This window comes from Corapipo altera, unplaced genomic scaffold (assembly GCF_003945725.1).
Source record: "Corapipo altera isolate COAL_440 unplaced genomic scaffold, ASM394572v1 55, whole genome shotgun sequence".
In the NCBI taxonomy this organism is placed as follows: Eukaryota; Metazoa; Chordata; class Aves; order Passeriformes; family Pipridae; genus Corapipo; species Corapipo altera.
The window spans coordinates 2,113,837-2,131,203 of NW_020884882.1; the positions used below are offsets into that span (position 1 = coordinate 2,113,837).

The window sequence follows — 17,367 nt, forward strand, 5'->3', positions numbered from 1 at the left end:
AGTTTTACAAACCAGTGACTTGCATTCTAAGGAAGCTTTAACCAGATCAAGGAAGAAAACTTTCAGAGGTTCCCCATTAAAATAGAGTAGGCCTATGATTGTTCTCTTTTATAATCCCATTTCTTGACTGGAAGTACATCAGCATGCACTTACTATGCACTGTGCATCCCTGCTAAACTGTGGATGGCAAATTCCCATCTCCAGCCTTCAGGAGGAAGCAAATGAGGGCAGGAAAGAATCTGGTCAGTAAAAGGGGATGAATAAATGATTGATACTGTGTCCCAGATATGCCATAAGTAAAAGGGGCTTCACTGGCAAACATATAGTAAGCATTAACCAAATTGGGGTTTTTATTACTTGTTTCAATTTTTCCTTTTCTAAACTGAACAGGTTCCAAGAAGCCTGTCCCTGACTGCATAGTGAGTGTGGAATCAATGAATATATTTCCAGTGGGCTGGTGTGAGACGAATGGATATCAGCTCAGGCCTCCTCGCAAAGCAATAGGTACCAGCTCTGCTCTGTTTGCAGGGGTTACCTGGGTGGATAGAGATGGGCAGACCTTCCAGAGCAGGCTACTGCAGAATTATTGCTGGCACCACTGCATTTGCAAACATTCATCATGCACAGAGAATCTGTGCCTTGCACAAGTGTTCCCCTGGCTGTTGGGTACAATTGGAAGCCATACAACAACTCCAAAACAGCAGTGTTGGCTGGAGACCCACAGGCTGTACAAGCCTGTGGGAACAATCCATTAGTCATAACAAAGAAATCGTGTATGTTGTGTACACACACAAACCCCCATGCTCTGCATTTACTTCTGTCTAAGCTGTTCTTGAAGTCTGTCTGACCCTGATACTGATTTTACACTTGCACTTGTTCAAGTAAAATTAATGCCATAACAAACCAGTGTGGAGTGTGTATGCATTCTGGAGTCTAAATAAAGGGGACTGGCTTTCTAAATGGGCCAGAGGGTAATGATCCCTTAATGACAAAGTGCTGAAAAGTAAATCCTACCTGTTTTAACTACATGACTAAGTAGCATAAGGTAGTGTCTTCTCTCAACTGGTTAGTGAGCTCTGTTTATTAAAGTTTAGTGGGAGTTGGAGAAACTGAAGAATTTCCTGCATGTTCATTAAGTAAGATAAGGGATTGGAGTGAGCTGTCATTTACTGCAAGTCAAAGCAAGAGAAACTAATCTGCCTGCACTACCAAGGACAGGAGGAGTAGAGGAGATCCTAATTAGGGAAAAAAAAACTTTAAAAAAAAACCCAGAAGTTTTTTGGGGACAAAACTTGAAGAGGCATATGTTGCATTACCCTGTTTGATATTATTACCCGATTGTGAAAGCCAGAATTAGCAAGTGGACCCATCACCCTGATGACTGACTTAGTTGCAAGTGTTTTCCTCTATAGCAACTGGCTTAAGTCATATGTGTTTCTAACCTGCTGATTTCATTCCATTTCGAAGTTAAACACTGTTGAAGTTGCTGTGCTGGTAAAGTGGCAAGTTAGGCCAAACAACCTGACCCTTGGGTGCTGAAAAGGAAAGCATAAAATTCATTTTTGGCGGGTACTACAGAGAGTTTAGGGGCTATGGTGCAAATAAAAGATGCAAAAAAGGTGAGATTTCCTGGAAGGCTGGGGGTATCATGCTTGATTTAATGGATTTGTAGTGAAAGTTGAAGTTAAATTATTGTCAAATTACTTAGGCCAGTTACTCCAGTGCAGATGGGTCAGCTGTCTGACACTGCCAGTGACTTGGAACATGGATTCTTTCTGGTGTGTCACTTGGGAGAAAAGAGTTCACTAGTTTTTGTACTAGATGTTTTTGTTTGCCTCTCATACTTTGCTGTTTATGTTTTTTTCTTCCTTTCAGTAAACAAGCAGAAAAAAATTGCAGTAGTTCAACCAGAAAAACAGTAAGTAACAGCTTTTTTGCTTTTATCTTTTGTTAGGATTTTGTTTGGGTTTTTTCTCTTTTTCTAATTGGAAAATCATGCTGTGTTAGGGAAGATTTAGCTTTACAGAAGTGCTCTACTGAGGGTTGAAAGATTCTAAATCCATTTGTGTTAATGCTGGTAGTTTCTGTTGATATTCAAAATGACCTGCATTACAGCAGGAAGAGATAGAAAGCTTGGAATTTGTTTTTTAACAATGCTGTTGCAACTGAGCTGAATTATTGAACAGGTTAAGCCATTGAAGTTCTGAGGTTGAAGTTGTTGGTCTTTCGCTTTTAGAAGATTGTATTGCGAATTTAAAAAAAAATTGCTCTCATCTTAACACTGTAAATTCATGTTTGAGCCTTTCTTTAATGGTGAGTAGTAGGAAAAATTACTGTATTTCCTTTTGGTAATATTCCTCTCTGAAATAATACAGTTTCTGTACTGTAAACATGCTTAAAAAATGTGGCTGCCTTAACATGTAACTGATTTTGCACAGCTGATCAGAGGGATTCACTTTAGTGTGAATGCTATCTTTTAGTAGATGAACTTCTAATCACTCCTTCCCAGATTAAATTTGGCCCAGACAAACCAAAAAAGAAGAGTTCTGCTAATATCTACAATTCATCTATAAACTCTGTGTCATGCACATGAAACTCGTTCCTGTGAGCCTGCTCAGAACTGCTCCATGAATGCCTCCCAGTTGGCTTTATTGACTCCTACAGCTTTACAGGCACAGAGCTGTCAGTAGTGCTGCCAGTGTTTTCATTGCTCCTAAAATACTGGGCAGACTGTTCTTCTGTGTTTTGTTGTTGGGATCCTTACCAGAGTACTTGAGTCATTTTGGTTGTATTTTGTTTAAAATCCAACTTTTTCAAAATGTGTAAGGTAAGACCACACTGCCTTGTGCCATTAAATGGGAAGTTAAGAGGAGGCAGGAAATGTAAACTCCTGTGGGTGGCTTTGGTGGTGTTTTTCACCATGGTAGCCCATAGACTTCAAGCAAGGAAGGATTGCTGCTGGCTGTAGCAGTGCAGAAGTCCTTTCCAAATTGAATTGGGTAGTTTTTGCGTGTTATTATTGTTAAACAGGGAAGGTATAAAAAGCAGATTAATAAAGCTGGAGCTAAGGAAAAAAAATGTAGTGGTCTTTTAGTAACTGTATGAGTGGTGACTGTCCTTACCATCTGTCCCTTTCCCAAACTACTTCTTTTCATTTCAGAATTTTGTCTTCAAGGACAGTTCATGATGGACTAAAGAACCAGGAACTGAACTCTTCTGACTCAGGTATCGATCACAGAGGTCAGGCTAACAAAGGCAAAATCCTCTTAACAGTTCACCTGCTCAGCATTTTTAGGAGAGGGAAGAGGAGGAAAGGGCTTGAAGATTTTCATCCCTTGATGATTTGTTGAACTTCAAAAAAGAATGAAACAAACAAAAACATGTAATTACTCGTGTCCTGTGGTTCATGTGTGCATTAAACCTGGAAATGAGATTTCTACACCAGAACGTTGCCCCCCCAGCAGAGGATACATGGAGCTCTATGTGTACTGTGACCTATGCAGGTGACTTTTTATTGTCCCCTGCTGTGTTTAATAATGTTGGAAGAAACAGGCACACTACATCTGTGCTCTTGAGTGGTTGGATTCTAAGTTTGGGAAGCAGGTCTGTCTGTTTTTTATGTTAACTTCATCATCATGATAAACAAAAGCAATTCAAACAGTAAACTGCTTTGTGTGCCAGATGGCAAAATCTAATCATTTTCTAAACTGTTGCAAGAACGAGTGTGATGAATAAGTACATCTGCTGGTGAAACAGTCACACAGATCCATCCATTTGGCAACAAAGTGCCTCCTCTGCTGTTTTCTGTACAGTGAAGTGCACATCTGAAGCTTCACCCAAAGCAAGCGTTGATAGAAATGATGTGTGCTTGTTTAGCAGATTAATTGGCTTTTAATAGAGTCATAATGTAAATTTAACTTCATTTATTTATCCACCAGTTTTAAACTACTGAATTTAAGATCTTTAAGTGATAGTACTGATCAGTCAAGGAAAACTACAACACCACTAGGTAAAACAATATTGTCTTTACACATAACTCTATTGCAACATGTATTACACTTCAATATTGAGCAACATTGAACCATTTAATGGGTTTAGAATGCTTGATGTCGCTTCATCAAAGGTCACTTCATCAATTGCTGCATCTTTTGTTTGCTCATTGAGGGAAAAGAGTCTAAAAATGCACAGCCATGTTATACTGCAATTTAGAATAAATTGTGTAGAATAATTTTGCCAGCTTCTCTGGTGGCAGAAGTTTTGGGGGAGAGATAATTACTTGACTGGAAAATTTATCTGTAATTGCTGTATAGGAACTGCTTCTGTTACCAAGAAGTTGGGACTGTCTTTGTCTTTCCTGTTCTCACTGGTGTAATACCATGAAGGATCAGACTAGCCGGGAAGGAATGTTTCTTTCCTGATGGATGACCATCTTTATTTACTATAGTTTGACAATTTGCAAGCATGGGTGTGAAGTATGAAAAATATTTTGGCAACATGGAATAACTAATGCTGTCATTGCAAACGTGACACAGAAACTACCCCAAATTCACGTCACTCAAGACTTTCTCCCCTCCTTTTTCACAGCAGATGAACTATTATTGTAGTATTGCAAGATTCTTTCCTGGGAAGGTTGTGGCATGGGGTTTAAATCCTTGCTTTCTCATTTCTCAGTGGTAATTAATGGCAAGTATTGCTGCCCAAAGATCTACTTCAACCACCGGTGCTTCTCGGGGCCTTACCTGAACAAGGGCAGGATTGCAGAGCTCCCCCAGTCCGTGGGACCTGGGAACTGTGTCCTTGTGCTCAAAGAGGTGAGATGGTTGTGCAGAGTGGGCCTGTCATAAACACTGAGTGTCTCTAATTACAGATGGGTAATTACTCATTATCAGCTTGAATTTATTAAAGAGGGTCTTTTTGCATCTAGTAAAGTATAAATCGTGAACGATTTATACTTTGAATGGCTGGAAAGAGTAAAAGCCTCTCATTTATCTGAGTTACAATCAGCCTTCTACTGCTAAATTTTACTTTAGGTTAAAACAGTGTAACCTGTAATTGCCACAATCAAAGGAGTCAGTATCTCTTTATAGCTGTAATAAATGCTTCAAATTTAATTAACAGAATTTAGCTGGAGATAATCCCAAAATTCCTTTACAGTTTGCACTGTTGATGTTAAAACAGAGGAATACAGATTTTCTCAGTAGAAATGGCAAACTATTTTCCGTAAGTGGAAAATTAAAAGAATTCTCTCTGTTTTGCAAGTGGGATACAATTTACAAAGATCAGGTGAAATTGCAGTTTTGCTTTTTAATGTAATTGAGGGAGGCAGAGGCTTTCTTTAATGCCAGAGAGCCTCTTCTCCACAAGGTGTTTCACGGCAAATTTACAGATACTTTAATGCAATAATTATTTTTCTGAAATCTCCAAAAAGGTGCTTATTATCTGACCTGAGAGGCTGGGAATTTCCTAAGGCATAACTGCATGTGCCCACTTGAGCTCTCATGAAGTGATCACTTTTAAAGTAGGAATTGGCTCAACATCTTTGGAATTTTTACCTTCCCTACCAAGGATTGTATCAGACATGCTGTAAAACAAGAGTCTGGTTGTCAAGAGTCAAGCTGATTACTGAAAAAGGTCCATTTTTGCATGCAGAAAATTACCCCGTCCTTTCCATGAGTTTCGGTACTCTGATGTAAGAACTGCAGAAGAACAAGTGTGAAATTCTGTGGCAGCTTCATTTAACCTTGAAGGTTTAATCTGCTTCATTGCCTGAAAGCAGAAAGTGTGCACAAATCCTGCTGAGGTGCAGATGCTGAGTGTTGCTAACAGTTCAACCAATATGCTTAGGTACATTCATTTCAGTCATGAGTCGTGCTCCCTGTATGAATCCTAGAGAGAGTTTGGACTTGCACTATATTTAATTTTTTTTTTTTATTTCTGGACTGCTACATTAGTAGTAATGAAGCTGCAAGTCTGTAATGTCAAGGTTCTGATGCACCCAGTTTTGGAATGATTTGGAGTAAGCACATACTGAATGTAAGAAATACAATTTGAGTGCATGTTTTGTACTTACCTCCCTAACTTCAGGCTATTCACAAGTTCAAGTTATTTTACATTACCAGAGAAATTATCATTTTATTATAGTACAGACCTTGTCATGGTTCATGAAAGCAAAACAGATGAGAGCTTAAGATTCTGCAGAATGATTTTGTTGTAAGTGGTGGGGGTTGGCAGGCAACAAAATCCTGCAGCATTTTTTGGCACATCTTCACATGACATACAATCTCTAAGATAATCACTTAGATTTAGCCAAGGTTATGCAAGTTTTGTAGTTATTCAGCCCCAGGCGTTAATTTAGTGCTGTGTAATTCAAGGGCAATGACTTGGAAATTGCCAGATACACTCATGACTCTGCAGACAAATTCTGAAGGTTGGCAAGGCCTGAAGTGTCGACTGCTCTCAGTGTTCATTTTGGCAGTATCAGGAGGTATCTGTAATCCTGCTGTGAATGAGTGCTTTGATGCTGGATAATTTAGATGAATAGGAGTAATTTCCTATTCTACCCTGGCACTTTAAAACAGATTAATTGTACAAATAACTCACAGATACTTTCTGCTCTTCCCTCCCCCGCTGTAGGTTCTCACTCTGTTGATCAATGCCGCCTACAAACCCAGCCGTGTCCTGCGAGAGCTGCAGCTGGACGAAGAGGCTGCCTGGCATGGACATGGAGAGACCCTAAAAGCCAAGTAAATTGTCGTCCTGTTCACCATTTAGTTGATCCCAGTAGCATTTCTCTGCACTGTGTGCTTTAACTTCATACATTTCAGAGAAGGAAAAATTGCTTAGAGCATATCAAGATGCCAACAGCCATTAAATGTTGAATTCTTTATAAATTTCTTGATGAGTGCTTGGTGAAGTGCATCCCATTTTAATGCTCCATAATATGCCAGGCATACCCTGCTACTGGCATGCCAGCAGCCAGTGGTCAAGTGTGGTACTGGTATAACAGTGTATGTATGTTGACAGACCTGCAGGTGAGGTTTAAGATTATTTAATTCACCCAAAGATAATTGTCAGTGTTTTAAAGCAGAAGCACATCCTGCTTGGGAGGCTTCTCAGGCTCCCTTGGCATTTCCACTCAGATTTTTCAGTGGAAGAAGATTCTTCAGAAATTAAGTGACAACAGTGCTTTGAAATGGCCTGGCATGGAAGTTTTTCTACAGCAGTCTACCCTAAAGCACTCTCTAGTTTTCCTGCTGAGCTTTTTGGGTTGAAGCCTCTTTGCAAGATTATTTTGTGGCAGGGAAAGAAAGCATTGAACATATTTGCATATATTTGATAAGTGCAGATACTCCTTTATAGTCTAGGGATGGTTTTGTAATTAGGTCACTGTGTTTGCATACTAGAGATTAGATTTTCCCAATGTGCCATAGCACACTTTCCTACATAATTTTCAACATGTCAGTAAATCTTTTGTTGGATCCGATTTGTGTATAAAAAGACACCTTTCCGTGTATTGAAGGATTGCTCTGGATTTGGGCAATAGGAGGGTGATATGAAAGATTAGTGTAAATAGAAGATGTAGCTGAAGAATAAAGGAAAAAATATTTGTTTAGTTTCATCGAAGTTGCTGTGTGCTTTCTCCTGCCACAGTAATGACACCAGGGGTCTCTGGACTATGATAATATTGCTCTTTTTTTCAAGGCATTAGCGAGATACTTGGAGGCCTGAAACACCCCTAATAGATATCAGCATGTGCTGTAGTTGTGCTGGGAGAACAAAGCAGAAATGATCAACAGCTCTGGCAGATACTGCACAGAGTGGCTCTGTCAGGGTAATGGCAAGGCTGGTGAACAAAATGAAATCTTTTCTTAATTTAAATCAAACAGGAGCAATATGTCGAGCCATGGCAAGCGACTGTCCTGGCGAACTGTTCAGCAGCTAGATAAAAGTTGATTGGAAATGTGGCAGTAATCCATCTGCTTGCCATGGACTGTGCATAGGAGGCTCACCAAAAGCTGTCTGCTGTTACCATGATTAGCTCAGGGGGTGCTCTTGGTGTTGTTTTGTGTGACCAGCTGTCCATGTCACAGTGGGAATTTCTGCAGTCCCGTAAAAGCAAAGAGAGCAAACCATCTGTGAGCAAAGAAAACAAAACATCTGAACTCTGGAACAGTCCTCTCAGATGGTATTTTGTAGTCACTGACAGGGCAGTGTTGCTGTGTTTGGTGCTGCAGCCACCTCTGGTGGTGGCTTTTCTTTATTTGGGGATCTGTCATAAGAGACAGGAGTACCTATTTCTTGGACTTGGCACTCCACAGAGTTCATCATTGCTCAGATTCCTCTGTTTGATCTCAAAGCAATAAATGAAGTACTTTTTTACTGCTGGTAATTGGAAGATTCCTGAACTATGACCATATTTCCAATGCTAGATACAAAGGCAAGAGCTACCGTGCGACTGTGGAAGTTGTGAGGACGGCAGATCGGGTGGCAGATTTCTGCAGGAAAACATGCATCAAGCTGGAATGTTGTCCAAACCTCTTCGGCCCTCAAATGGTGCTGGATAAGTGTTCTGAGAACTGCTCTGTCCTGACAAAGACTAAATACAGTGAGTAGTTCACTAATCTCATAACGAGGTGGAGCTTGGAGTGTTACATTTTAAATTTTTTTTGGTTTTGGCTCCAGAAGGAATCCAAAATACATTGCTTTGCCTACATAAGGAACAGCTCAAGCTCTACATGCACAAACCTACAAAATATCCACATGACAATGTGTAGGGGAGAAAAAAATTGATTCTACATTAAGTAATAGAACCATGGCTTAACTTTTTGTTGTGTGCTTAAAGCTTTACCTTCTTAAGACAACTTCTGGGGCAAGAACTGACTAACATTGTAATTTAAGTGGCATTATAGTTGCTTTTACCAATTTGTTGTGCAACAAAATACACCTTCAAGCCCTTTTCTTAGTTTTTAGGGTTTTTGTAAACTGACTTTTAACCATTTGACAGTGTGAGAACAAACAGTGCATTGAGGCCATATTTAAAAACTACAAAACATTATTAAAAGCGCAGTTAAATTGGACCAAATCTTTGACTGATGATTTTTGTATAAAATCAGATCATTTGGGACTTCTCAGAGATGGAGGAAGCAAATCTTTACAGGGCAAACAAAATTGATGAATAACTCTTGTTCCTTAGACCAAATTGAAGAGGAAAATATAGACACACTGATTTTGAAGTTGGGCAGAATTGGGTTTCCTGTTGGGAAATGTCCTTCTACTGATTTTTCCAGTCCCGATGATGGACAAACATAACTAGTGACATTGAAGGTGCGTTTCAACAGGGTGCTCCTCTCTTCTGTCCTGGCAGCACACTATTATGGGAAGCGGAAAAACAAGCGGATAGGTAGGCCCCCGGGTGGCCACAGTAACCTGGAAGTAGCCATGAAGAAACCAAATAAAAGACGGAAGAGGCGAAAACACTTTTTTGTTCATAAGAAAAAACGTTCTTCTGCGTCCGTGGATAACACCCCAGCTGGATCTCCCCAGGTAGGACACTGCCAACAGCATTCATGGGCACGGGCTGTCATCTCTGACCAGCTTCCCTTGAAACAGCAAATGTTAGTTCCTTGTGACTTCGGGTTACACCTGACAGCGGGTGGCAATTGCAGCTTTTGTCCTAAACTTCCCATTGCTTTTCATTTCATTGCCTTTTTTTTCTTTTTTCCGAACCTTTCAGGGCAGTGGGGCAGAAGAGGAGGATGACCAGGATGAGGTGGATGAGGAATCTCTGACTGAGGACAGTACCTCAGAGCACCAAGATGAACTGCTTGAAGAATCAGAGGTATCAGAGAAGAAATCGCTGTCCTCATCTCCCACACAGAGTGAACTGTCTCATTCCCTGGCTCAGGACCGAGACAAGCGGAAGAGGAAGCTCAGGACCTTTTCCTTTTCTGATGATGAAAATAAACCTCCTTCGCCAAAGGTAACTAGGAATTTAGAATTCTGCTTCTGCTTGCTCATTGCTGGGCAAGCACAAATACCTTGGGAGTGTTAACCATTGTACATGTGTTCTCTTAAAATACTGTTACCCATAAAGGGTATTGTGAAACTACAGAGTAATTAAAAATCATTATTTTTATTACAGGACAGGACTGTAATAAAGAACTAGGCAGAAAGATGTAGACAGAATGGTGAGCTTTCCCATTTTCCAGCTGTTAGCACTCCTCTTGGTTCAACCGGAGCAGTGACGTGGTGTGGACCAAATCCTGGGTTTAGATCCTTCCTGTCTGTCTGTAACACTGACAGACTGTAACACTGTCTTCTACCCTGAGCAGAAGGCTGTTCTGCACATCTCTGCTGGCCAAGAAACCTCTGCAGTTTGAGCTCTTATTAGACCTTTAGTTGGCAGCTGAATGTTTGAGTATGAGTAGATGGGAGCGTTGGTCCATGGCATATGTAATATTCTGGGAATTCTTTTTGCGCTGGGTGGCTCGTCTAGGACATAAAGATGGAAGTTGCTGAAAAGCTGCAGCTGGACAGTAACCCTCTGGAGTGGAGCGTGGCTGATGTGGTACGATTCCTCAAATCCACTGACTGTGCTCCACTGGCGAGAATTTTCCTTGACCAGGTATCATTTTCTGTCTGTTAAAATGTAGAATCTGTCACTTTGCTTCATATCCTCTAAGGAATCATGAGAAGAAACTAGATTGAATTTTTCAGTAGGGTTCTGAGGAAACAAACACCTGTGCAACCCACAGCAGTTTGGGAGAGGAGAGTTAAGAGAATTTCTCAGGTTTCTCAGCACTCAGTGAAGGGCGTTTTGATCTGTGGGGTATCTGAATCCCAGAAATACAAAGAATGCCTACAGCCAAGCACCATGAAGGCAGGAGCCTGTTTTCTAGGAGATGAAGTTTTGCCACTTACGTTGCCTGTTTTCCATGTGATAAATATTTTCTATTTTACAGAGTAACTGCAGGTACCACAGTGTTGTATTGCAGGAGTGAATGTTTTTGTGTTAGTATGACAACCAGAGTACAAAACAGAGTCAAGTTAACATTTTCTTTGCATCTTGCTTAAAATTTGCCATAAGAAGCGTTGTCTATCAGAACTGTAGTACTAGAACTAATGATGACTATGGTTTGTAGTGATGGATTTACTTGACCTTGTAGAACCCCTGTTTTTATAGAAAGATGCAGTGGTTGGGTAAAATGACTTTCTGCATGAAATTTCCTTGGTTTCTTTTGTTAGGTTGATTTTTTTGCAATAGCATCTCATGAGACTCTGTCCCTCAGCCAGCGCATTTGAGCTGACGTTTTAAGAAAGGAGTTAATTTGTTGTGAGAGAGATTTTTAAGCTGCTTGGAGTAGCATGAAAGAAACATCTAACTCACAAATGGCCATGAATCTGAAATTGCAGCAAATCAAAGCTGAAGGAGCAAGGAGAATAAAAATACGAAGTCACTATGGAATTTTGTTTCCTGACAGGAAATCGATGGCCAGGCCCTGCTGCTGCTGACCCTGCCCACTGTTCAAGAGTGTATGGACTTGAAGCTCGGACCAGCTATTAAACTCTGCCATCACATTGAGAGGGTCAAACTTGCCTTCTACCAGCAGTTTGCTAACTGAGGAGCAGCCAAGTTGAAGTGGACCTTTGAAGCACAACTACAAAAACATGCTCCTTCCTCTCTAGCAAGCGAAGCCAAATGAAGTTAAACTGAGGCCCTGGTGACCTAAAAGTGTGTGTCAGCCTCGATTTTTCTGTTTTGACAAAAGGAAGACAACATCTGGAGCAAAATGCCAATGCAAACACAGGGGCTACTCTACCAGCTGCCAGCTCGGGAACACAATAGTCTCTTGCTCTATGGTTCCCTTTTTCTAATGTATTTTTTAATGATTACAGAAAAGTCTCCTCTCGTGGGAAATGACATTTCAATAGTTCTGTTGGCACGGAACTTTAAAAGGCGAATCGGATCCTGTTTACGTTAGCATGTAGGCTGCCAGAAATAACCTTTCTCTGTCCCTGATGTCTCACAGAATCCCTTTCCCTCCCTGTGGATGAACACTTGCTTTACCACAGCACTGACTTTGGAATGTGCTCTTTGCACATTCGTGTGTTAATGTTGAGTTTTTTAATGAATTTGTTCATTGTTAGGACAACAACGTGGCCACAGGGTTCTGAATGTGCAGTATAGCAAGAGTGTGGTTCCTTTTGAAGTTCTTTTGTTTGTTTTGGATTTTTTTGGTTTCCTTGTTGTTGGGTTTCGGTTTTGTTTTTACTACCTCTGTAGCCTGAACAGTAGAAGTGATGAATTAAAAAGGGAGGGAACTATTCTTTCTGGACAAATCTTCTGTAGCTGCACAGCAGTGTGGCTTCTGTGGGCATGTCCAGAGTACAAACCAATGTCAGCATACAGAGCTTCTGTTCCAAAGCTTTAGTGAAACCTGTGTTGGTGTAACCTGGATGTTTCCTTTTTCTTCAGATGTCAGAAAACGTAATTATTTTTGCACTTCTCTTACAGACGGGCTGTAGGAAATAAGGAAGGAAAGAGAAAGTGCCTCTGCATTTTCTATATTTTGGTTGTCAGATTATTTTATTTTTTTTTTTAATTGTGTGAAGTTATTTCCTTTTTCTTCTAGCAAACAATTGGGCCGTGTACGTAGAGCCTGTCAGCAGACTTTTGCTTTGCTATCTGAACATCTTTTTAGAGAATACACTAAGGAAACTGTGATCTATAGAGGACTGCAAGAAAGCTCTGCCAGTGTTTGCATACTGGAAACTCTTGTGAGCTTGACTTTGTATTTTTAACTATCTACAGATGCTCAGGATCAGACTTGGTGAAAATTTGGTGGTTTGGGAAGGAACTTGTCTGCTTTTATTAGAAAAAAGGAAAAGGACCAGAGGAACATCTTAGGTCCATCAGTAGGCTCACCGTAGGATGAACTGCTGATTTTAATTTTCCAGGGTAATAAAACCCAATCAGCCACTTGCTGCAGACCTGTGCTTTACACTTTAACAGGGCTTACATTACTTTCCATTAAAGGTGTGGGGAAATTTGTGTCAGGCTCGAGATCTGCATCATAGGAGCGTTAAGTTTCAGCTGGCTTGCACTCAGTCACTCTGCCTTCCTCACAGCACTTGGAGGGGCACGGGCAGGAGCTGGATGTGTGCAGCCATGACCCTTTATCTCCTGTTCAAATCCATCTGTGCAGGAAGCCCCTGGCATATAAAGGTGGCTTGTGATGAGCACAGGTCACTCTGGTCAGACGGAGGGATCGGGGTGTCCCTTAGGCCCAGTGGGATCGGCCCTTCCAATGCTGTGAGCTGTAGGATTCAGGAAGGAGGTGTCTGTAAGCTGAGAGCTGAGTTTGCACAGCCTGTATCTGTACCTGCCACATTGGTGTTGAGGGGGAACTGCCTCCAGGGAAAACTGTTTGGACTAAGCAAAGCTCAGTGACTGGACTTTACTGCTTTTGCCCCTTAGAATAACTGCCTAGTCAAGGCAGAACTATTTACAGGAATAAATAATCAGATTTTTTTCCTGTTCCAGAATCAAAATGTAAATGCCAGACAGTTTATTAGCTGAATGTTCCTGAGGGAGGGAGGGCAGTGTGTAGCTTGGACAATTTTTCTCCCACATTGTAAGCAGAGTCTGAAAAGGTAATTAAATTGAAATCAAAGTGTTTCTTCTTCCTCCTCACACCAGATATGTGGCCAGTAAATGGATGTTTTGCCTCTTCATATTGTGCTTAGGTCATCTGCCTGTACTCCATTCCCTTAGGACAAGCTCAGTGATAAGCCATTAGGCCTGAAAAAATTTTAAAAGAAACACTGTTGCTTTGCTGTCAGCATCTTGTCTTGAGAAATTTGACCAGCAGAGAACTTCTGGGCTGGAAGGTGATGCTTTTGGATCAGTGCAATATGATTTCCAGAGCTCTCTTGCCCTGATGCCTCCTGCATAGCCAAGAGATGTTGCTTCCACCTTTCCCCATGGACAGATACATATCTTTTTAAGTAGCTGTCAGGAGAGAATAGAGCTTAAAGTGTAATTTAGTGGACCTGTTAAGATGGCGCCTAGGGTTTTAAATACAAATGTCATACTTCTTTTTCTCAGTAAATAAAGCAGTCAGCAGTTTCAGATGTTAGTGAGATACTTACTGGTCACCTTTGGCATGTTTTATAGGCTGGATTTTTCTGCCTTGTTTTGGGAGGCACTGACAGTCTGGTCCCAATGGGATCTATTTTTGTTGAGATTTTCAAAAGGGATGTTTTCATTATTTGTGAAATGTTTTTATGCTGCACACGGGTACTGTACACTCTGTTTCCTGGGGAAAAAAATGCACTCTGTTTTATTGCTGGATTTAAAAGGGATAATTGGGGCTTTATCTTGATGGATGGTGTTTCTACTTGACTCTGTTTCAAGTTCCTCTTTCTCTATGCGTGGCAGATGACACAACTGCACTTATTTGTTCAACTTATTCCAACATGACTTGAAATCAGCTCACGTGGGGCTTTAGTCGCTCTGTTTCTTCAAAACTGGATTTTGCTTAGCTGGTGGCTGAATCTTGGCTTTGGGTGCCAGCAATGTTTCACCAGCAGGAATTGCTGGGATTGCAGTAATTTAGGCTTCAGGAATTTGTGCCATCCTCTACCGCATCGTTCACCATACATACGACAACGCTGGAGTCCAGGAGAAAGGCGGTGGTGTCTTGCCATTATCTTCAGCACAAGAAAATGAACTCCCCACTGGGCCTTGTGTGCTGTTTCTGGGGCTGGTAAAGGGAGTTTACCCTTGGCTTGACCCACTGAGGGTTTGTATTCTTACCTGTCATATTTTCATATGCATTGTGCAGTCTTGGGTTTGCACACCACAGCTTTAGAAACCTGGTGGTGCCACTTGTGCTGTGCTAAGCTTAGCCTTGTAAGGCAGAAAGGTTTTCTTTGGTTACTGTGGTGTGCTTTCTGCACCAGCACAAGGATTCTGTAACAGAGAAGTATTCAACCTCCAGAAATGTCATGGAAGGTTCGTGTGGTAGGATTATCCCCCAAAGCATGAGCAGCTTGCAGTCCATCCTAAACTGAAAGCAGTCCTTCCAGAAGAGCAGAGGTACAGCACTGATCTTGGTGAATGAAGACTACTTTTTTCCTAACTCAAAACATTTCTGAAAGTTCCTCTTTGAGGAATGAAATAAAAGGCAGATTAATTTCTGTGTTGTACAGTACTCCAGGAGTGTTTGCAGTCTCTCCTGGGATTAATGGAAACAGTACATACAGAGTTCGGGAGTGGTTTCTAAGATTACTTTCTCTGTCACAACTTTTAGCAGTATTTTGTTGTTGCTTTGGGATTTGCTAGTGTTTATTCTTTATTCCAGTGATGCTTTAAAGGAGGGAAGGAGTATTTAGCTGCTAGGTCCACAGAATTGTAAATATATTTACAGCCAATTGGACTGAGCACTCCGTTCTTCTGTGTAAAGTACAAAGACTCGGTACATGGTTTGCAAAAAGCCAAGTGGCTCGTGAGATTTTTGAATGTAACGGAATAGGCTTCAAAACTATCAAGCTCAAACTGGAGACTGGATACCTTTGGACCAAATCTGTTGTTACTAGATGAAGTAGCCTTACCAGAAAGCCAAAAATACGATGATCCTGTACAAAGCTACTCCTTAACTAGTCCTGTCACATAGTGGCAGACTGGTTACTGCCTACTGTGAGCTCAAATTACTTAAAAGTAACTAAGCACAAAGACATAGGCTCGGTCAGGAGACTTCAGGTGTATGATGAAGGCTCCTCTTTAAAGGGATTGTGTGCTGAACCCTTAGTTCAGAGTGCTGCCTCCCTTCCCCAACATGTGTGTAGCCTTGTTTTCAAAGGCAGCCTTTTGGGTGAGAGATTAGAATGGGACTTGGGAACACCAGAGACAACAAGCCTCTTTTATTGTTACGTGTTTTTCTAAAAAAAATTAATAATAATCTGTAGGAAACACAACAAAAATGAATTAAGATTGATGACACTTGGTCTCCACGGTCGCATCTGTTGCATCTGAAATGCACCAGACGCGTAAATGGACTTTGGATGAGAAGACAAAGTTTTACTCTGTTAGGTGCAAAGCCAGCAGTGTTTGGCTCAGCTTTAAGCCACAGAAGCAAGCAGGTGTTGCACTGACCAAATTCAGAGGCAGTAGGTCTGACTGACTGAGCACAAACACGGTGTCTGTGGGAGCCCTCTGGCCTTGCACAGTCCGAGAGGAACAGGCCTGACCCAGGCACAGCTCGGCAATGAACAGTGAGCTCCGGGCACGGAGGAATCCTCGCCCACTCTGAAAGTTGTTAAGCACCAGTTTCCAAGAAACCTCATGGCAAAAAAAAAAAATAATCTGGAGGTGTCATGTTTCTCCTCTCCTCTTTCATTTTTTTTTTTTAATTATTATTTCTGTTTAAAAGGAATTTTAAATAATCCTTATAGACAATCAGAGGTCTTTTAGGAGACTCTGCCCTAAAGGGTAGCAGCTCCCCACCTGTGGGCCTCTTTCTTATACTAACTCATTGGAACTGATGCACTTTTCCTGTATTTTGCCTTTTTTAATTAGCTGCTTGTTCTTAAACAAAGATTTAAATGCATATTGTGTTGTGTCCCTTCTGCTTGTTGTTTTATCTTTCTTTAACTTTAAAAAAAAATATATATATATGCAGTGAGACTGAAATACTACATGGAAGAGAAACATGCACAAGAAAATATGCCTATTAAGTCCCACCATTGTTTGAGCAGGTGTAACAATTTAATCAGAGGATTTTTTTAAAAACTATTTTGGATGGATATTTTGCTTGTTTTGTCTGTAAATAGTGTACAAAAGTTTGTGTTATATGACAGTTTTAAGTGGTTGTAAGAAAATTAAAAAAGATACTTAAACTGTTACTGGTGGCTTTGGTATTAATATGATAAATACTGCTGCTTACCATGAGAAATGTCCCATCTTACAAAACTGTGTGGAAAGCTGTCTAGCATGCTCCATTACTTACATAAAAGATAAATGAAAACCACATAAATACCACTTGCACAGGCTTCATGTTAAAAATCTTGACTGGGTTGTATTCATTTCCCTCAAATGCAGGAGACCTATTTATCAAAGCCTTCTTGTGAGGTAACTGGTTTTGTTTCACAGGGTGCTGAAGCTAATTAAAGTACAGGAGCCGAGGACAGGACCTGTGAATTGGGGTAATTTATTGCTTTCTTTGAGCGTAAGGAGCTGCTTGGTACCATGTGAAGCAAACCTTGCAGGTGCTGCTGCTCCTCCTGGATGGTTTTGTAAAGGTTTACACGACCCCAGCAAGTTGAAATTTTACAAAGAGCTGGCTTTGCTTCCTCTGAATAACATGA

At 40.9% G+C, this 17,367-nt stretch overlaps 1 protein-coding gene across 4 annotated transcripts in view; it reads left to right on the plus strand.

The window, feature by feature from the left end:
* Nucleotides 1-16,905, plus strand: part of SFMBT1 (Scm like with four mbt domains 1) — a 93,267-nt gene extending 76,362 nt beyond the window's left edge. Inside the window, exons 14-23 of one of the 4 annotated variants that reach the window (XM_027640241.1) lie at nucleotides 391-504; nucleotides 1,876-1,918; nucleotides 3,161-3,225; nucleotides 4,672-4,811; nucleotides 6,634-6,743; nucleotides 8,430-8,605; nucleotides 9,365-9,543; nucleotides 9,734-9,979; nucleotides 10,496-10,624; nucleotides 11,481-16,905. In XM_027640241.1, the coding sequence (XP_027496042.1) occupies nucleotides 391-504; nucleotides 1,876-1,918; nucleotides 3,161-3,225; nucleotides 4,672-4,811; nucleotides 6,634-6,743; nucleotides 8,430-8,605; nucleotides 9,365-9,543; nucleotides 9,734-9,979; nucleotides 10,496-10,624; nucleotides 11,481-11,621 (1,343 nt within the window). In that variant the 3' untranslated portion in view covers nucleotides 11,622-16,905. The other 3 variants (XM_027640244.1, XM_027640242.1, XM_027640243.1) reach the window with 3 other exon arrangements.
* Nucleotides 16,906-17,367: the final 462 nt, after the last annotated feature.